Genomic DNA, 21,104 nt, shown 5'->3' with positions numbered 1-21,104 from the left:
TTTACCCTCTCTCCCTGGACTTTATGCCACTTGTTAACCAGGGCTCATGAATTGTGCACTCCCAGAATCACTAGTGGAGTTAAAAAAAATCTTGGAAGGCATAAATTCATACCATGATGAACAGATATGCAACAAATGGAATTATTGGTTCTTCCTTGAATTCTGTATTCTGCTGCTGTAATCTGCAGTTTTGGAGGGCTCCTCAGATTTCAAAAGCACAGCTCGTGTGGGTCAGGCGTGGCTCAGAGGACTGAATGGGTCATGACCTCAGGGAAGCTACTATTCACTTGCTGTCTAATCATTAGGTCTTTGAGACTTGGAAGGTTGAATATGGGAATGAAAATGTGCACCAGAGGAGAAAGTATTGTGTACAATCTGGTTGAAATCTAATGCTTTAGGTGCACCAGTTAAAGTTTTTATTTCTCTCAGTCCCCGTCTTTGGACAAGGCTATTCAATTGTATTAAGATTACAAGAGCTCTTATGCTTTGGATTTCTATGCTTTTTTTTTTTTTTTTTTTTTTTTTTTTTTTTTTTTTTAGGAGGCATAGCCAGGTGTAAAATCACTAGAAGGAGTTAACCTGCCTTTAATTTAATTTGGGCAAACCAAATACATGTGTATCTCATATATACCTAACTAGTGAGCTCACTTACTTTGATCTGCTTTCAATTCTCCGGCCTGGCAAGGCTTGGTTAGGTGATGGCTGCAGAAGAGAAGTGATCTGCAGGGAGAAGGGCAGTGACAAAACCAGCGGTGGTAGCATCATTGCGCTGGGTGCTGTAGTGACTGCTGCAAGAAGATGCCTCTCCAGCCATGGCTGGTAATTTCAGGTTCATGATGTTTAAGCGATGGGTGGCTTGGGAAGGGTTGTTTCCTTCCTTTCCTTCCCTGGCAGTGATGACGTCTGTCTGGAGGCAAAGCTTGTGCTGGCAGTGTGGGTCACAGCATCTTCCTTTGAACTCACTCCAAGTTCCAGTGGCAGGCGGGTGGGTAGGAGGAGGTTCCCAGACAGTCATGCACTGTTTGAACTGGCTGGTGGCTTGTCCTCCCCCAGCACAAATATTGAAAGGGAATAGCTGAACAGATGAATACCAATGCAGTGAACTCCTAGGAATGCTGACAGAAGCTTCTCATGGCTCTCTGAGCTCATGGTCTGTAGGGATTTGCCCAAGACTGAGATGTATAACCTTGATTCTGTCTAACCCTGAGTATAAGAATGTATTAATCTGCTGGGCAGGGATTCTGCTACGGCTTCTTCCATCATAAAAGATGAAGACCCACACAAACAATTCCCTCAGGTATGTTCTTATGACAGTCAAAATACTGCTTATTTTGAAGAATATGGAACAAGTATATCCACAGTGTTCTCATAACAGAGAGCTTGAAAAAACATTTTATTTTTAACAGGTTATTTTTGGGGGGTGTCATTGCTTTTTGCTTTTTCCATTATTTTCAATTCTCTCTTTTCCATCATTTTCACTTCTCTCTTTCCTCTCTATTTCATCCATCACTACCTAAGTCAAAAAAAAAAAAAAAAAAAAGGGAAAAGAACCAATAAAATACCCCATGAAAAGCAAAGCAAACAAACCAACACAAGGCAAAAAGCCCCCTGTAATTTGTAACTGGAGGTCTAAGTCCTTGAATGCCCCTCTCCCATAAATACTGACCACCATGTCTGAACATCTGGGCATGGTGTACTGAGACATGGAATAGCAGTGCAGGAAATCTCTGCTATGCTGGGGACACAAAGAAACTTCTTCCAGTAGTTCTATTGGGTAACAAGAGAGCATTCCCTCTGAGACAGGGTGTCTCCTGTGACCCTTCTTATCCCTCTTCCTTTTCCCAAGTCCATAGCCAGGGTGTACTGTTTCCTTGTATCCCTGCAGGAAGCAGTGTCACGCTTCCCCGAGGATGAGCAGCTGGCACGAATTCAAAATGTCATCCAGGAGCTCCCACCATCACATTACAGGTAAGATTGTGTCCACAGAGGTACTGAGGATCAGCGTGGTGACCTCACCCTCATCAGGGAATATTGCCTGAAATAGCTCTGGGCTTCATTTCCAGAAATCAGTTTCCACAAGCTGACTCACCCATTTCCAAATCTGGCAACAATTTATCTGGCATTAAAATATCACTGAACAAACCTTTGTTAGAGACAGAACAAGGTCTCCCTGCTGCAGTCTTACCATCCTCTTTCCCCTAGTATGACCACTGTGGTGCCCTTGGGCAGTGTCCTGGGTGTGGTAAGGAGAAGATGTTCTTGCTTGAGCAAGATCTAAGAGCTCAGCCTTTGCAGTGTCCCTTTCCTTCTTCCACCCATCTCCTGTCTTCTTTGCTCCCATGGTGCTAAGGATGGTTCGTTCATGCCCCACCCTTGGCCACCCCAGAGCACAGCTGTTCGGGTTCACTGCCATCCCATGTAAGTGCTGGTGCTGCATCTCCTCTGCCCCATGGGCTCTCTTGTGCCATTGCAGACACCTGGGGAGAGGACAGGGCTGGCTCTGAGCCTTGCTGTCCCAGCAGGCAGGCACTGGTAACGTGACAGGTTTTTCTTTCTTTGTGTGAAACCACTGCAGAACGTTGGAATACCTGATCAAGCACCTGACGCACCTGGCCTCCTTCAGCAACATGACCAACATGCACACCAGAAACCTGGCCTTGGTGTGGGCTCCAAATCTCCTGAGGTATAGTAGAGATTTCCTCTTATCCAGAGCACCATGCTGAGCTCCAAGAGGAGTGGCAGCATCTGAGCCTGATGACCTATCACCTCAGGGAAATGCAAAGACAGGGAAAAGCTGAACAACTAAAGGGAAGAGCATAGCAGAGCAAACAGCTTTTCTTCCAGGTTGAATAATCTAAGGTTTTACTGCCAGCATCTGAGGAAGCTTGTGGGTTTGTGTGTTTCTTATTAAAAACAAGTTGTTATTTGCAAGTTGAGCACAGATTTAGAAATAAGGACTTAACTCATCACTAGGGAATGTTAATGACATTTTTGATGGTGCCAGTGCTTCTGCAGCAGGGCAGCGAGAGGCAGCAAGGATCAGAAAGGAGAGAAACGGGGCAATAATAGTACAGACCTGTTCCCAGATCTGCTTGTGCAAAAGTGAGATGAGCTTGCTGGGCTTGAAATTGCAGCCACTGTCAGATCTCAAGACCACCAGCTAGTTTTTCATGTTTGTTATGCCTGGCACTCTGCTGTGAAGAAGCCTGGATTAGATGCAGGCAGAGGTTTGGCTGCTATGTGGTAGAGCTAAGCAGAATAAGAAAAAATAGCATCTGAGAAAAAAATAAAATATTTTGTCAACATTCCCCTTCCATCCATCCAATACCCCTGCATTTAGAGGGATGAAGTATGCAGGGAGTGTCCAGGACTGCAGCTGGGCAGGAGAGGGGTGATGGCAGAGCCATCAGGGTGGCCCTGGGCTGGCAGAGGATGTTGGCTAGAGAGGTACACGCCTGAAAAGCATGCTCTAAAGAGTTATATCCCCCTTCTGAATCCCAAAAATGGCAGAGCAGGTTCTGAAAATGAATCAAATGTTGACTCTATTGAACATCATAAATTGGGCTTTTACTACTGAGACATTTTCATTCTAGCATCTGTCCTTGTCAGAAAAAAAAAAAAATAATTGTTTTTTCTTTGCAATCTTTTGTAAGTACAGGGAGGAAGAGAAAGGAGCAAGCAATGCAACAGCAGTCTCCTTACAGGGTTATCCTCTTGGCAATGCCCCAAGCTGTTATCTAACACACCAGTCATTAACTTTACAAAGGATCCATTGCCCAAAGATAATTTCATCAGCAACACTTTGGCATGTCAAGATAAGGAATGTTCCTTTGCTGAGAGCAAGACTGAGGATGTGGGAGCACAGGGCGGGCAGGGAAGAGACTGTTGGGGCACATGGCAAAATATTGAAGAAATTGGCATGGGGAAGACCTGAGCAGGCTCCAAGGGATTTCACTGGGAGGTGATTGAAGCATTGAGTAGGGATCTAGAAGCAGCATTTGAAGGCTCCTGTGTTGTCTTTCAGGCCCAGCCTTGAAATAGCTAAAATAGGAAAAAGGGAGAAGAATGGAACTTGGGAGTCACAGTTTTACCTGCTGAAGAATGTAAAAGCCAAGCGGGGAAAATAGCACATTTGGGAAAGGAAGTGACAGAGGTGGCAAAGAAAACAGACAAAATGATTTTTAAAAGAGTGAAAAGGCAAAGAGAGGATGAGGGCCTGTGAGGGAAGGAGAGGAAGAGGTACAGCAAGAGTGGGGAAATCATCCCTGTTGCCTTGCTTGCAGGAAGAAATCTGGTCTGCCCTTGCCAGGGGCTGTGTGTGGCAATGCTGACTGCTGGTACCTCTCTTTCCTCATGCAGGTCAAAGGAGATTGAGGCAGTTGGCTGCAATGGGGATGCAGCTTTCCTGGAGGTGCGAGTGCAGCAACTGGTGATCGAGTTCATCCTGAACCACGTGGATCAGATCTTCAACAACAACAGGAAAGCCAGCTCTGCAGAGGACATTGGTAGCAACCTCCCTGAGCCACTTCCCATGTCACTTGCTATGCAGTGCAGCTCTTCCTTCAACTAATACTACCAGCACAGTAACCCTTTCTATCACCACAGACTTCCCCAAAGATACCTTGGGCCCTGTATCTTATTACTCAGGTCTTCTTCAACATTTTCTTTTTGAATACTTGCCTTCTTTAGTGTTTTCTCAGGTTGCCTTATGTCTCATCTTTTGCATGATCTCACGTGGCCTAACTCTTTCCACAAAAGGAAGACCACCTGATTGATTCTCAGTCTTGGTCTAAGCTTTCTCTCTAAGCTCATCAGCCACAATCTCAGCTCTTCTCTCAGATTCCCCCAGTTACAATTCCTCATACCAACAATACCTGCCCTGCAGCCACTATTCCCACCCAAGTCAGAGGTCACACTCCCAGGCACTCCCGGGAAAAAAAAAATTAATCTTGTGCTCCAAAAACTTATGTCTTTTTCCAGAGGACATTTTATGAGAGAGATTTATTTTTTTCCTGGGACATCAATAGTATTTGGAGATGATGATTTTGCTGTTTACTGATGGTTTTTTTGGCAAAAACTGGGAAATGAGAGGGCATGGATCCACAGTGACCTCACATAATTGCAGAAATATGCACCTTCCCATTCTACACACTCAAAAGACTTCTGATACCTTCAGTACTCAAGCAGTATCCACCTTTCTGCTTTGCAGCCCCATGTCAGCTCATTCTGCCCTTTACCTTAACACAGCTTTGCCTCTGCCCCCATAAACAGATGCTTTCCGTTCCCTGGGCTATCGGTGACACTACTTTCTGTGGCACTGAAATGTATTGGAAGGTTAAAGTAATGCTGGTTTTTAGAACAATCCCCCATCCTGGAACAAGACAAGGAGAAAGATGTGGAAGTGAGAGAAAGAACTAGACAACAAATTTGGATCAGGGACTGAAGTGCTTCAAAATCGGGGGAGGGCGGGGGCGAGATGGAGGAAGGGAGTGGAGGGAATGTGTGAATCCTGGTGGTTTTCAGAGACACCTCCTTCACACAGAAGCATCTACAACAGAGGAAGCAGATCCACACCACACAGCCTTTGGCTGGCAAACATGGCCCCTGCTGGGAATGTACTCAGATGGATAAGGTTGCTGGGGAGCTGAAAGGCTTATCTGACAAAAAGCCTTTCTCCCTGCACGTGCCACTTCTTTCCCCCCTCCGCGGGAGATGTTCCAGTCAAATAAAGTCATGAAGCACTTGCTCTCATCTCTCCTCACCCCAGGCTGGAATGTATTTTCTTGTTTTTCAGAGAGCGCATCAGTTGTGAAAAGTTTGACCCTGCCCTCGGCCTCCCTGCCAATGAAGCTGGTGAGCCTAGAAGAAGCCCAGGCACGGAGTCTGTCTGCATCCCACCCTGCTCGGAAGGAGAGGAGAGAGAACAGCTTGCCTGAAATTGTGCCTGTAATTGGGTCCCTCTTCCACACGGTTGTTGACCTTCCTGACAGCAAGTAAGTGCCAAGAGGAGTGTAAAGCACAAACAAAAATGTGCAGGCTCCTCAGTGTGATTGGGAATGATTCTTTTGTTCCCTGCCGCTCTCCAAAGAAAATTCAGTGTCCTTCTCAAAAGAGGCAGAGCTGCTCCTGAGAAGTATTGCAGCTGCTGGGTTCATAACTTCATTAGTTCTCATCTCCCCATCAGGGCAGAATCTCACAGACCTCGTGCAGGAAGAATGAATCGTCTTGTGAATCCTTGTGCCAGCTCAGAAGTTGGCTAAACATGGGATGAGCGTGGAGCAGGTTGGCGCACAGCTCGTCTACGAGTTCCATCTGCTGGTGGCTGGTCCAGGGCACGTCTGGTGCCACTGACCTACTCCAGCTTCTTCATTCTCCTGGTTCCTCTGCAATTACAGCCAGGCAGGAAGGCTCATTTTCACTCTCAGCATGGAGAGGTTTTTACATAGTGGCACCTATGCCAGCTATGTCTGTGCCAGGAGAAGATGTCCGATTTCAGCTGATGTTGCCGCAGTTGTTGGCACAGCTGCCCAGAATGAGTATTTATCTATTGGTCTATCTAACTGGTAATATATAGCCACTCTACTGCCTGGTTCTAATAGATTATAGCCTCTGCAGCAGGAGGCTCATTAATCTACTGACCCAGAAAGCACCAGAACAAAGATTATTTATTGGCACTTGATATATTAAAGCAAAAAGGAGTCATCTAACAGAATCCTGGCAAGAGGATAACCAGCTTAAGACAAAAGGAAGTATTGTCCCTCTAGAGTGCCTTGTCCTTTCTAATTTGAAAAGTCCTATCCCCAAGATAATCCCCTTTGTAGGACTGATTTGTACTTCTCTGTGTTCTGATCAGAAAGAAAAGCAGAAATGTGGGGATAGAAAGCCCAATGTGAAGAGCAAGGCAGGGAGATAAAAGGATTCTTGCTCTGAAAGGGGGGAGATTGGAGGAGAAGTCAGAAAGAGTAGAAAGAATATGAAGGAAGTGAAACACAGCTTCATGAAGAAATATGTATACTAGAAAAAAAAAATTGCGTTAGGACAAGCAGCTTCTTTTTGCAAAAGCTGTGATTTCCAAAGAGACACAGAGAACTGGTGTCCCACTTACTTTGACAGTTACAAGAAATTGATTTAATTCCCTTAAACCTCCTCCTGTTCGGTTAGTACATTATGCTTGCATATAAATGTGTAACACCTGTGATTGAATTAGTGCTGGCCTGAGAAGCATTAATAGCTGGTTTTTCATTAAGGAATCCTTTTATTTTTGCCATAAGACATGGTCTTTAAGGCACAACTTCGTGCACTGAGAAATGGTACCGGTTCCATCAGTTCCTTGGAATTTATCATACACCGTGTCATTAAAACCTGTTAAAAAGGCAGTTTTTATTTGCTTTATTGCAGGATAGTCTGAGCCTTGGAAACCTCTTCTTTCTGGAGACAAGTATGGTTGATTGCTCAATCACTGTTGCTGTAGCATGGTGCCAGAGCAAGCTATCTGAAGGCTTAGGTGTCTTTCCATCCATGAAATAGTTAAATCAGCAGTATGGATAAATCCCTTACAGCATGGTTGGTACCTGTGTAGCCAGCAAGGGTTGGTTGTATAGTTATGCCTTGCATGCTTTAGAATTAAAACAGGTGTGAGAAGAAAAAAAATGGAAAGTGTTGAGGGGACAGCTCAGAGGCCTCTGGAGGATATTAAAAAGGTAAAAGTCTCTAAGGTTTGGTGACCACCTAAGCCTTTTTTCTTTCCAGGAGGAAATTATCCACCAAGTCCAAGAAATGGAAGTCAATATTTAATTTGGGCCGCTCTGGCTCAGAATCAAAGTCTAAACTGAGTCGAAATGGGAGCGTCTTTGTAAGGGCACAGAAGCTCTCTGGTAAGAACACACTTTTCAGTTGAACGTTTTGCTCTGAGCCTTTCTCTTGTGCTGTTGGTATCATGGGACAACCTGTGCCCACTTGCCACTAATGACATGGACTTGAGATAGTCTAAGGGGGTCGTGCTTGTCGCCTGGTTTCATGCACGTCTCATTTTCCTGTGATGGCAGGAAACACCCTTCCAGGAGGACTGCACAGACAGCTACAGTAAAAAAATGCATTTTGGGACCTGATAAACGGGCTCCTGCTGTCCAGTTGTCAAGGCTGGGGGCTAGGAGATGTTCTGTAGGTCTGGATTAGTCCACTATTCCTGCCCAGCCAGTCTCCGTCTCCTAAGGCTCATTATGTGGTGCTGGGTAAATGGCTGTCCTAGGCTGTCCTTCCACTAAAGGATATTAAAGAACAACTGCATTCAGTGTCTTTGTGAAAAACAAGGTAATAGGAGTGCCTTCAGCTCTGGCTCTAAGCACTTCAAGAGAAGCCATTGCTTTTGCAGAATTTACAAGAGAGAAGTTGTCGTTTCTTCTGGCTGTAATCCCAAGTTCTAACCTCTCCTGGGCTGCAATCTCTTAAACACTCTGTTTCCTAGAAAAATCACATGGCAGTGCCAGTTCCCAGTGTTAAGAAATGATGACTCAAGCTCTAAAAATCATGAACTTGACTTAAAAGTAATCACATTTTTAAAAAGAAAGCATGCCCTTTTATTTTGAATTCATAAAGAAATGTTTTGGGTTTATATATTCTTATTTTTTTAGTATCTCCAACTCAAGGAATTTACTTTCTATAGGGAGATGAAGGTGGATTTTTTTCTTTATATAATCTCATGACTCCAGGAGCTGGTGTTTGGAGGACCACTGCCTAACATTGCAAGACTTCAAATAAAGTAGTTAATATTAGCAACATGAGCTACCACCACATATAAAGGAGGCTGTATTTGGATCAGAAATGAGCGTGAAGCCAAATGCCGGATCCAGTTCTTTTTGGACCCCTGCCTTCCCCATGTTTTGCATGTACAGATGGCCTCACACAGTGTGCCCGTGACAGACTTCAGAATAGCTCTCTGTCCTGTTTTGATCACGGGATCACCTTCTCACCTTGACAGGGAATACTCTGTCTCAAAATAGCGCTAACCAAAGGAGGCCCAGGAATGATGGCAGCCCCAGTGATCGTGGAGGCTGAGCCTTGTTCCAAGGACAGCGCTGAGTGACAGGAGGCTGGACATTTTCACCAGCAGCGCACACAAATGCACAGCCGTGTGCAGAGTTTTCAGCACGGAAGCTGTGCCTTTCAGAATTAACACTTTTGTGCCGCTGTGTTCCCTTTTTTCAGTGCTCTCTGCTTACAGCCTAATGTGAGGGAACAGACGAAATTGCTGCTGAAACTCAGCACATGCTTTAGCACAGCTTGAGTCTGTGCACACAGATTTGTAAGTCACATAAAATGTGACTTACACAGCTCCCCAGCTTGAATTCTGTTCCTCCTGCAAAGCGGAAACAGTGCTCGAGACATCACGTCTTATGAACGTAAAAAGTAGCCAGGGCTCCATATAAATGTAAAAAGTAGCTGGAGTTTCTCCTATGCTCATGTGAGAGTTGGAGCCAGAAGCCTCAATTATATAAACAAACGAAGTCCAACAAGCCGGCTGACTTTCTGCTTTACCTACTTTGTGCAACTCTGTAAACAGCAAACTTTATTCCCAGACATTTTCCAGATCTCCATGGACCCATTTTGGGCTGCCAGAGACTAACTTGTCTTCCTTGCCAGCTATATTTCCCTACCTCCCTTCCTTTTTCAGAGCAGTAACAGCTGCAAGCTTACAAAACCTCTCAGGAACAGACCTGTAGGGTGTATAGTAACAAATGACAGCTTGTTTCTGGACAAGCAAGCCCAGTGAGGATGGCCAGCAAAACAGGTCACTTAGTGCCCTCAGAAATTTCCCAGAGTTCTTGCTGGAGGCAGGGTATGCTCACATCAGCAAAGAGCTGGGAGTGCAGCGTAAAAATAACCCACCATTTGCTATCAGGAATGAGAGGTGAGAAGGCATTTATGTCAGTTTAGTTAAAAAGTCCCCCACAGCCAATAGCCTGACTAAGTCGGGGAGGGGAGTGGCACATGACAGCTTTGGGGATGCTTAACTGCTTCAGAGTGGAGGTGGTGTTGACTGGCTGGGTTAAGTATAGCTCTCCACATGTCCAGCAGGTGCAAAGCTGTTGTTAGCACTAGCAGATCCCCAGCTGTGTGGACAAGTGTTGTGGGTAATAAGCCATGTGGTGTAGATACATGGGGGAATGCTTGGAAATGGAAAATGTCTGCCTGGCATGCCTGTCTATATGCGTGCAGCCTTTGATCTTTATGGGCTGGGGCCTGCAAAGCAACGGGATCTGATACCTGCTTCTAAAACTCTTTTTCCACAGAAAAAGCAACTATTCGGCCTGCAAAGAGCATGGACTCGTTGTGTTCCCTGCCAGTGGAAGGTGAGATGTCCATAGCCTGCCTGTACTGTAAGGGGGAAGGATTGCAGCTCTGCATTTTGAGCAGCACGGATCCCAGAATCACAGGATGGTTTGGGTTGAAAGGGACTTTAGGAACCTCCTAGTTCCAATACCCCTGCCATGAGCAGGGACACCTACCACTGCACCAGGCGGTACCAAAACTTGAACACTTCCAGGAGTGGGGGATCCACAGCTTCTCTGGACAGCCTGTTCCATTGTCTCACCACCCTCAGTGGATGAGCAGTCTGTGTCTATCTCACCATGTTCTGTATCTTCATATAGTTACAGCATGGTTGCTGATGTGTGTTCCCACCTCTGTGTGCGTGCATTTTTGACTCTTTTCTGTGTTGTTTATCTCAGTGCATCCACCTGAGAGTTACCACTGTGTTTAGCTGCACCTTTATGGGCAGCTGGACTGCTTTGATTTCTTTCTTGGTTATTCCGGACACAAAAACCCCATCATCCGTGGATGAAAAAGGCTTACAAAAGCGGACAAAGCCTGCCATGTGATAGCCCTAGATTAGGCTGCATCTGGTGGAGAAGGGTGTCTAATAAAAGTCTGAGCTGATTTCCCCTAGAGGGCATTCAGTCCCGTGGTGCTGCCTGCCCATTTTTTGAAGGAAGCCTTAGGGCTCGAGCATAGAAGGTCTTCAGTGCCTATTGTCTCCATCGATCTGGGGAACTGTGAGCGTTCACCAGGGCAGGACTCATCCCTGGAGGCATTGAGGAGGGCTCCTCACAGAGGAAGTTTGTTTGCTAGTGCTTTGCTTCCCATTGACTTGCTCCTGTGTTCCCGTCTCTAGGGGAGGATGACAAAAGCAGGTTCAAACGGTCAGTGACTACTGGAGGATTCTTTGTTCCCACCAAGATACGGACAGGAGGCCCGGGCAGCTCATATGACCTCAGCAAGGAGAATGAGTGGGAGCGGGAAGGATCTGCCATGGGGGCCAAAGGAAGTTCAGAGCTGGGTGGGGAGAAAGGCCTTCCCCGGACACCACAGATGAAGTCACCCCCTGAGCAGCTGAAGGTTTTCCGGGTAACAGAGGATGCTGAAAACGAGCAGACTTCAGCCAAAGGAGTGCTCATGTTCTACACCTCTGAAACAGCCACCAAGTCAGGCTTCCCAAGCAGCCTCTTTCCCTTGGAGGCCTCTCCTCATCACCAGAGGAAAGCCCTGAACATCTCAGAGCCATTTGCCGTCTCTGTCCCGCTGAGGGTATCCGCAGTCATCAGCGCCAACAGCACACCCTGCCGCGTGCCCACCAAGGAGAAGCATTCCCTTTCCAGTCTAGAGGAACTGTCTTCTCTGGTGGAGAGCACGAGCCCCTCCGCTCTGGAGGCAGGGACCCACACAAGGACAGAGCAGGCAGCAGAGCGCAAGGAGAAGCAGCCGGGGACAACCCTACTGATGGCAGCATCCAGAGGTAAATTGTATTAGAGAGAGGGGTGTGGATCCTCAGCTGGGCTGCTGGAAGTGCCCTGCGGCTTGGTGGTGTGAAGGTTTCTCCAGCCTGAGCTTGTGGCAGGAAAAAAATCTCTAGCAGGGTGGGTGTTGACTTGATAGCAGGTCAGGGTGGTGCTTGTTACAGAAAGGAGCCTGGGGAGGTGGGTGACCTCCCATAAACATCTGGTTGAGCCTGGAGGGAGCTTTCTAGCTTTGTTAGTTGGTGTTGGTTCTTGGCAGCACTGCTTTGTCCCAGCACACAAGTTTTTAGTCTCAAGTAGTTACATTTGTTCGTGTTTCTGATCCAGGCTCTCATCCTGAGGAGCTGGTGGCAGCCAGGAAACCTGAGTCCTTAGAAAGGCTACAGCCAGCAGCAGAAAATCAGGAGACGTGTGGGCAAAGCAGCTGCCCAAGCAGCACCAGCAGCCCCCAGCAGTCCTCAGAGCAGAGTCCCACCTCAGAACAAACACCAGCTTCAGAGATCCATAAGGGACCACTGCCAGCAGGCAAAGCAGAGCAAGGACAGCTCAAGATGAAGGATGTCTCCTCAGAAGGCAGCTGTGACCAACAGGAGATTGACATGGCTAAGACTGAAGAAAGATCACGCCCAGGAGATGTGGTAAGGAAAAAGGCATGAGAGAGGTGGGGGACCATGCCATGGTAGTGACGGTAGTTTAAAGTTTCACTGTGTGTCTGTAGTTATGAAAACTCAGCCTATAAGTTAGGCAAAGCAACATCAATAATTGACCATGAACTGATTTATTTCACTTGTGTGAAATCACCATGTGGTGAAATCACCTTTATGTAACTACCTACTGTCCCCTTTTGGTTATCTTTTTCTGTGACTGTTCAATTTCAGTCTGTACCATCTGTCTGCTCTGAGACTCTCCAGATGTGAGACTGTCCGGATGTCTGAGCATTTTGACCCGTGGTCTCTGAATTCCCCTTCTATTTTTGCTGTCCTGTTTGTCCTGGACAGCATGAACAGTCCTTTTTACTTCCATTCTCTACACACAATTTTATTTTTATAATTTTTACTATTTTTTCCTCCTCTGTATCTCTAGCAAAGCCTTTTCACCAAGTCTCTTACAGCGATACTCATCTCTGGACAGCTATTTAAAGATCTGTTGGCATATCTCCTTGAATAGATTATTCATTCGAGTTTGTGTGCAGTTTGGGAATGCATATTCTCTGGCAAGGCCGAGTGAGCCTGAATGGGAATTGCTGAGAAATGGGCTGGAACATTCCAGCTACCCATTCAGCTCACTATTTCAGTATGTCTGTCCAGGCCTTCTTTTGGCTGCACCTCAGACCTTCTCCTCCATAAACCCACTTGTTCATAGATGTGTTTTCTTCCTTGAGCTGGTAGCAGCCTGTGTGTCTGTTTCTGTACCTGTGAGTGTGCTGATCCAGGAGCCTGGCTATTCTAAGAGGGCTGTTTGGGGAAAATGGAGGGGTATTTATGGGTAAGCTGTGAGCTCCCAGGCGATGGCATTTCTCTGTTTTACAGACTGAGGAGGACCCGGCGAATGCCCTTCTAGAACCGCTGTGGCCAGAGATACAGCAGGAACTGAAAATTATTGAACCTGAAGAGGAGCTCTTGCTCTTGCCAGCAGCTGTTCCAAAGACAAGCCCAATTTCTGAATCCTCTTCTTCAGTACAAACAGATAGCCCTTCCTGTGGCCCAGGTCAGTGTCCAACACTCGCTGAGCAGAAATCTGAAAGCAGTGTGTCACAGATAACTCAGGTGCCTTTATCTGGTGCCACTGGCATGGAGCAACAAGACAGCCTCCCCAGCTGCCAGTCTGATACAGTTGTACAGCAGAGTGGAGCTTCAGCCCTACCCAAACTGGGCACTCTTCCAACGGGCTCAGCCACTCCAAAGAACCACCAGTCAATGGTGGAGAGTGGGAGTCAATGTCTCACTCCTACCCTGGACTGGAAGCTTCATAGTCAATCAGAATTTAGTGAGATTGTCACTAGTGATGTATTATTTTCTTCCAAAGGAGCATCTCCAGCATCAGGGAAAGAAAAAGATGGCACTTACCAGCTACAGAGGGAAAAGGATGGTGTTGCCAGAGTCCAGACTCAGAGGAAGAAGCATGAGATAATGACTACTGATGAAAGGGGCACATTCTCCTCCAAGGCACTGAGTGGAGCTGGAATCCAGGAGGTGAAGGAAGTCAGTGCTGTTAGCAGAGCACAGGATGCTGCTGACCAGGATGATGAGGATGCCTGGACAGATAATGTGCAGAGCTTAGAACTCGTGGAGCCTTGGGAGGATCACCAGTGGGTTACAAGCCCTCTCCATTCCCCCACCTTTAAGGACATTCAGGAGAAGATGACCCAGGAGTTTCACCCACAGAGCCAGAGAGCAGAGACAGGCCTTTCTCTCAGACCACGGTTCAGTCGCAGCCTCTCCCTGGACAGTAAAGACACGGTGCTGAGTCTGTGGACTACCCCATTCCCTTTCATAGATGCCACTGACCAGCAGCAGCCATGCGGCGACATTCTGCATTCGGTGTCTTGTGAGCTGTCCAAAACACAACCCATGTCCCCCTCTAGTCTGGGCAAAGCTATGCAAGATGAGAACGGCCCAAGTCCTCTCGAAGAACCTTCAAAACCCAAGTCCCCCCTTATCAGGGAGAAAGCACCGGGTGAGAAAGCAGGACCCTCCAGAGTCCCTCTTTTGGAGACAGAGGGAAAGAAAGTGCATGTGATCAAAGAAAACCCTTGGAGCCCAAAGCTCGAGTTGCCTTTGCCATACCAAAACAGCCCAGGCAGTTCTTTACAGACTACGAACACAAAGGAGGAGTTGTCCATCTCTCAGGACGCTGCTCCAGGAGGAGAGACTGTCACCAAAGCATTATGTTCTGCTGCCGAGTCACAGCTGAGTAATAAAGGTGAAGAAACGCCTCGCAAAGTAAAGACCAGGCCTTCATCCCTCAACTTGGATTCACTCCTCCCAGCCCCAGATTTCTTCACATTTGAGAGCCTGTCCATGCCATCTGCCCATGGGAACCTCCTGTATGGACAGAAGGAAGTAAAAAGCAGTGATTCTGTCCCATCCCTGCCGACACACTGCCCTGCTGCCAGTAGGGGTGTTCCCTGGGGGTCTCGTTTCCATGCCCCTGTGGATCTAGACTTGGATTATCTGGCAGTGGCCCATGCCACCACTGGCCGTCGTAACTCTGCCCCCGTCAGCGTCTCAGCGGTCAGGACCTCCTTCATGATTAAGATGTGCCAGGCTAGAGCTGTGCCCGTGATACCACCCAAGATTCAGTACACCCAGATCCCCCAGCCCCTGCAGGCCCAGAACGCTGCTCCAGCCGCTGAGAAGAAGGAAGCAGAAGCCAAGCAGGCCACCAGGCAAGCTCCACGGGTGGCATGGAGCCACCTGGAGGCCCCCAAGAGCCCGCTGACAGAGAAGAAAGCCAAAGCAGAGAAAGAAAACAGTGACCCTGCTCAAAAGGACTCAGCCTGTCCTTGGCACGGCAGCTTGGCCTCTCCACTGGAGCCGTCTCAGTCCAGTCATCACCCTGCTCTGGATGCCCCCGTTCTGCGCCGAAAGCGCACCTCTGGAGGGGAGACAGCTGGAGATAACCCACAGTCTTCAAAGATAGAGAGGCCATCAGGGTTCTCCAAACCCTCCTACAGATCTAGGCCTGGGAGGCCCCAGAGTCTGATTCTCTTCAGTCCCCCTTTCCCCATCATGGACCACCCCACCTCCTCAGCAGACTCCAGGGTAATGTTGTCACCCATCAGGAGCCCCACTCAGACCGCGTCTCTCAGCCCCATCTGTGGCGATCTGTCCGACCCTGCGCGGACCACGCCTGAGGGGGTGACGCTGCGGAACAAAATGACCATCCCCAAGAACGGCCAGAGACTGGAGACCTCTACCAGCTGCTTCTACCAGCCCCAGAGGCGCTCCGTGATTCTGGATGGACGAAGTGGGAGGCAGATTGAGTAGCAGCTGCTCTTCCTGTTCCTTTTCTGTGCTGGTTGGAATGGGAGTGTCCAAGACCAACTCTGTTGCCATTTTGCTGTTGTTGAAACTAATCTGTGCAAAGATGGACCTGAATCCTTCATGGCTTCCTGCAAAGCTTTTGCTATGGAAGGTCACCGTATCTTTGTCTTGCTTTTCATTCCCCTTGTCCTCTTGCTCCTGCCTAGTCTCTCACTGTCTGTTTTTTTTATGGTAAGCCGGTCCCAGGGAACTTGCATTTCTCACACCTGTTTTCTAACAAGCCCTGTGAAAGTCTCATCCTCCCTGTGGAAAAAAGGAAAAGTAAATCTCTGCATAATTAGAAAATAGGGCTGAGAGGAAACATTGCTATGAAACACTGCAGCTCAGGGTGCAGGGCACAACGTCTGCTGAGGAGGTAAGTCCAGATGTTTGGGAACTCCTGCTATTGTTTCCCAGACACCAGGGAAGGACTTTCTGATTTACACATTGTAAATAAACAGTGCAGAAGACTGGGGATAGCTAAGAGGAAGGTGAAGCTGGTATGAGCAAATCATACAGGGTGTGAGACACCCAAGGATGTTCCAGTGATAAACATACAACCTGAAGATGCTGCCTCCAGCTCTGTCCTTGCTTCAGAGACGTGCTCTTTGCAGCACGTGCAAGGGCTGGAATGAAAGCAGCTAGGAAAACGCCTAGTTCTTCTTTCAGACTTCCAGGTCTTGCTCACGAATTTTGTGTGCTCTGTCACTCCTTCCTTGGGCACACAAAATCTGTGTGGCTGAGGAATAAGTGTGCAGCTGGCTGCCCAGCAGTGGAGACCCCTCAGGCTGAAAGCAGTGAAAGCCAAGGCAAGGTCATAAGGAAGGCCAGTATCAGCTATTTTCATCTTCGCTTAAAGCCAGGTGACACCTCTGCAGCTGTCCCCAGATGAGCTCCACACTGCCAACAGCAGACAAAAGCAAGAGAATCTTCTTATCTCTGCGTCCTTGGGCTATTGCCCTCTTGCACTCTTATCTTTGACCCTTGGTCTTTCATTGCCACTGTGTGGCATGTCCCCAGGTGGTGCTTCTCCATTTCAATTTTGTCTCCTATGATTTTACACCGTTTCTTTGCAAGTGTGGCTGGTTGCCACCTCCCTGGACCTCGGTGCTTTCAGATTGAGTAAGAGTATGGTAAAGAGGATGATGTGTGGGACTGCAGAACAGATCATGAACAAGCCCTGAGAGGGGGATTTGAAGTGCATTAAACTCTTTCCTGAAGGGAACATTAATGTTACAGGCAAATAGGTGTTCAGATATGCAACAGCTGCTATGGGAATAGAATTAAAGCTTCCTTTATGAAGCCTCTAACTCTGCATTCACCTCAGGCTCATCTATAGCCTGATCTATGACTGTGGGTGATGGCAAAGTCAGGCACAGCCTGTGCTGTCTCTGCAATTTAAGTGTCACTGGTGACTACAGAGGAGACAGGAACACAGGTGTTGCTGCCAGCACTGAGATTGTCCCTGTAATGTGCTTGCAGGGGCCATCATTCCTGGAGATGTCTGAGTCTGCAGGCCCTCAGATGGGTGTGATGGGCTATAGTTTGAGCAGTAAATTGTTAGGAGGTGCTATAGGTGCCAAAATGAGTGTCAGCCAGAATTTCCCAAAAGATGTGTGTTTTGAGCTTTGTTTTGTGAAGTACTGGCCATTTCCAGTGGTTAGTAAACTTGACCCGTGAGCTCCTAGTCTGTACCAGCTGTGTCACTTCATTAGTGCCATTGTGGCTGGGGGGCCCTGAGCCCCCCCATACAGTGCTTCCTCTGAACTCTTTGACTGCTGATGGAGAGATATGCCAGAGTATTTTTGAGGAGTTACGGGCCCACAAATGTGAGGAATATATCTTCAGCATAATCTTCTCCTTGCATTTCCAAAGGGAATGTACAAAAACAAGAGGGCTTTTCCTTGTCACCAGCTGCAGTCTTTGATCCTTCCCACTGCACTCTTTATTTGTGTATAGTGCCACATGGGAACAGAGCAGATAACTAAGTCTGTGCTGTCAGTTTTATTGAAGGAGATTATTAAACCAGATGAGAGCCTGGAGTTCTTGTTTGGGTCCATGTTCTTTCACAGGCAGCAGCCTATGCTTTACCTGGGCAAGCTGTGGACAGCAGGCCCAGAATATGCAGCTTCATGACAATTGTATTATTCTACTCCCAGACCATAACATGCCTGTGCAGCCTCTTATTAAAACTAGGGAATTTGCAGTCCTTCATGCTCCTCAGAGCTAGCACAGCTCCACACTGCATTTACATGGCACTGCCTCATGAGAAAGACTTCAATCACCGTGGCTGGGTTAATGACAAATGGAAGGTGCGATACGAGGTATTGTGGTAAGGTTTTTAGAGGAAGTGAAAGTTGTGGAAATGATGCCCAGGTTTTTTGGCACCAACAAAGCAGTTTACTTTGGACAAGGACTTATCGTCTCTCAGTTCCCAGGAGTTTTGACTGCCAAGGCACCTGGAAGGGAGCTAGAGAGGCTCACAAAGTAATGCATCAGAAGGAAAAGAAAATGTGATGAAACCTTGGCATGTTAAAACTAATTTTTTCCCCCTCCTTATTCTCATATAAGCTGATGTACGAACAAGAAATGAGGTCTGGCAATCTGTATATAATACACTGTCTCAACTCTTAACAGCATTCCAGTAAGTAATAGTGCTTTTGGCATAAGTGGTGAAACTCCTGCAAGAGAAAATTATTAGAAGTCTTTACTTGATATTAAAGATCAGCCTCAACTAAAATCTGTATCCAGACTATACTTTTTGAGGGTGTTTCAGAATTTGAACTCACATCTGGGTCCTGGATTTTAATTAAGCAGAGATGCTGCAGTAATATCTCTATTTCGTAGCTTGATCCCATTTCTTACCTACAGTTTCACCTCCAGCCTTCAGCTGATGTATCCAGAGCGCTTAAAATAAAGCCCCAGGTCCTGCAGAGATGAAAGCACGTTCTTAGTTGCAAGGTACCCTGTTGCACAGTTGTAATTGTTCTCAGCTCTAGACTCAGCCTTGTGCAGAGTCTCTAGAGCTTGATGATGGATGCATGCTGATACTGGTGCCTGCAGTCAGCTTGAAGGACCAGAGCTTGGGAGCTGGACAGGGCCAGGAGCCAGATGCCACCTCCCATTGAATGGTGCTGACTGGGTGGCAGGAGCTTCCTGAGATCCAGCTTTACTAAGCTATCCCCAATGTCAGTTTCTGGGTCAGACCTGATCTCTTTAAGAAAGGATTTTCATCTTTCTTGTGTTTTTTCTCCTTGGTTTTGAGTTTGGTTTTTATTGTTTCTGTTAGTTTGTTTGGGGGTTTTGTTTCTGTTTTTTCTCCGTTTATCTGTAGACCATTTTGAAGAGGGATAGATTGGATTTATGGGGAGATGAGTCTGGCCCTGGAGAGCCGAGCTGGTTTTTCTAGGCATTATAGAAAGGACCTTCCTAGGTAGACTGCAGACTCATCATCTGCAGCCCCACAAGGATCACTTCAGGGACCCCGCAGTACATTTCAGTTCTCTTGAGACTGTGAAAATTAAAGGCTGTTTCCCAATTTGGAGATGGTCCCAGTATCAGACATGACAAAATACCACCAGCATGTGTTGCTTGTGGGCTTTAACAATTGGAAGACAAGTGAGTAAATTTCACTTATTCTTCCCATGTAGTCAGAGGGTTCGTGCAGCTTCTCTTAAACGTAGCTCAGAGTGAAATGGCTGAGCTGGCAGAGGCGAGAATCCCTGATGGAAAGGAGGGACATGGATAATGTTAGCTCGTATGGGAGCTGCCTCACTGGCAGGAGAGCAAACAGAAATGAAGGTTATATTTTACCTTATAAACCTCAGTCCTCTGAGCTGCCCATCTCATGCTATCACTGTAGAAAGACTAAAGTACTTATTTTATCACCTTTAGAGCTTCAGAGGAACTTAAGTCTGTATTAAAGAGCATCCATGAAGCCTGCAACATTTTCCCTCATCCAGCGTCCAAATGGTGCAATCAAAATATTTTTTTCTTTCTTTATGGATCCTGAAACGCCTGTAATGGTGAATATTTTTAAATTTTATATATATATATATATAAAAGATCATTCTATGTAAATGTATTAAAAAAAGGAAATGTAATTAACATGAAGGAATTGCCTAAATAGTATTTTACACATCTGTGAAACTTGGGCTGATGCGTGGAACTGTTTTCTGCTGCTACGTTTGCAGCACTGAGAGTGTGAGATCAAATGGCTTTTTGCCCACGGAGTAGGTAATTAGTTCTGGTTAATCTGTGGTGGGCAGAAAGCCTGAATGTGCCTTCCTGAGAAGAATCTTGTCCTAGGAAAGGAGGGACAAGATCAGGGGAGACCAGAGTTCAAGGGCTGATTTAACTTTCCACCACAAACTTCTCCCCAGGCCCTGAAAATGCAAACAATCTACTGAAGCATATACTACCTTTCAGCCATGCCCAGGTTTTGCAGTTGTCCTTCTTGCTTCTCTCCATCTCTAGAAAAAGAAGAACAAAAATCTCTAGGGGTGGGGGAGAAGCTGCAGCTGGTCCCTATTTTGTTTAACCCTTGCTTGCTCCTAACTGGTGTGAAGGCTTGGTGATAACTAATTCTGCTTCAAACAAGGAATGGAAAACTTCCCGTTGAGTTCGACTGGAGATGCAGTAGGACTTTAACAGCCCCAGAAAGGAAGGATGGCAGAAGGCAAGAACTTTCTGAGGGCTCCATACAGCAATCCAGACCTTGGATCTTGTGCTTGCAGGCACTAGTCCCCTTTGAAATATTATTTGCTGCCAGGTCAAGAGAAGGGCTGGAAGCTGGACACTATGAAGAGGACTGTCTCCATCCCGCTGGCCCTGGTTTTGTGATTATTTTTCCTGCTAGCTCGGATGAATTGCAGTTTTGTTAAGCTTTTGTTTCTCTGTGTGGACTTGCCTGCCTCTGTGCGTGATTGTTTTTAAAAAAAAAAAAAAAAAAAAAAAAAAAAAAAAAAAAAAAAAAAAAAGGAAAGAAAAACAACAGCCACAAAAGAAAGATGTTTTGCCAGGTCTCAGCCATGAGATTAAACTGGAGTTTTTATAAAAACAGATCTGTGCCCTAGTGATGTTTGGGAACATTTTATTTTTTTCTGTATTTGGTTTATGAATACAGTGCAAATGCTTTTGTCATCCTCTGACATGGAGTTTGAGCCCCTCTTTGTTTTGTGAGTGGCCAGGGCACCGATCTGTGTTTGTGTGGGCTTTGATGGTGGGGACTGAAGGTTAGGGCTGACCACACACTTTTCTGATTGGAGGTTGTGGGAACTGCAGTTGC

The 21,104-nt window shown here is 46.7% G+C and overlaps 1 protein-coding gene across 4 annotated transcripts in view; it reads left to right on the top strand.

The window, feature by feature from the left end:
• ARHGAP31 (Rho GTPase activating protein 31) overlaps positions 1–20,753 on the top strand; it is a 79,162-nt gene extending 58,409 nt beyond the window's left edge. For 2 of the 4 annotated variants that reach the window (XM_040054716.2, XM_040054715.2), the window contains 9 exons: positions 1,886–1,968; positions 2,576–2,683; positions 4,360–4,505; positions 5,795–5,993; positions 7,750–7,874; positions 10,290–10,349; positions 11,171–11,791; positions 12,120–12,430; positions 13,322–20,753. In XM_040054716.2, the coding sequence (XP_039910650.1) occupies positions 1,886–1,968; positions 2,576–2,683; positions 4,360–4,505; positions 5,795–5,993; positions 7,750–7,874; positions 10,290–10,349; positions 11,171–11,791; positions 12,120–12,430; positions 13,322–15,781 (4,113 nt within the window). In that variant the 3' untranslated portion in view covers positions 15,782–20,753. Of the gene's footprint in view, positions 1–657; positions 820–1,885; positions 1,969–2,575; positions 2,684–4,359; positions 4,506–5,794; positions 5,994–7,749; positions 7,875–10,289; positions 10,350–11,170; positions 11,792–12,119; positions 12,431–13,321 lie in introns of those variants that run through there. The other 2 variants (XM_040054717.2, XM_040054718.2) reach the window with 2 other exon arrangements.
• Positions 20,754–21,104: the final 351 nt, after the last annotated feature.

Source organism: Hirundo rustica, chromosome 2 (assembly GCF_015227805.2).
Source record: "Hirundo rustica isolate bHirRus1 chromosome 2, bHirRus1.pri.v3, whole genome shotgun sequence".
Classification (NCBI taxonomy): domain Eukaryota; kingdom Metazoa; phylum Chordata; class Aves; order Passeriformes; family Hirundinidae; genus Hirundo; species Hirundo rustica.
The sequence above is the reverse complement of the archived record's forward strand: the minus strand, read 5'-3'. Positions and strand labels throughout refer to the sequence as shown.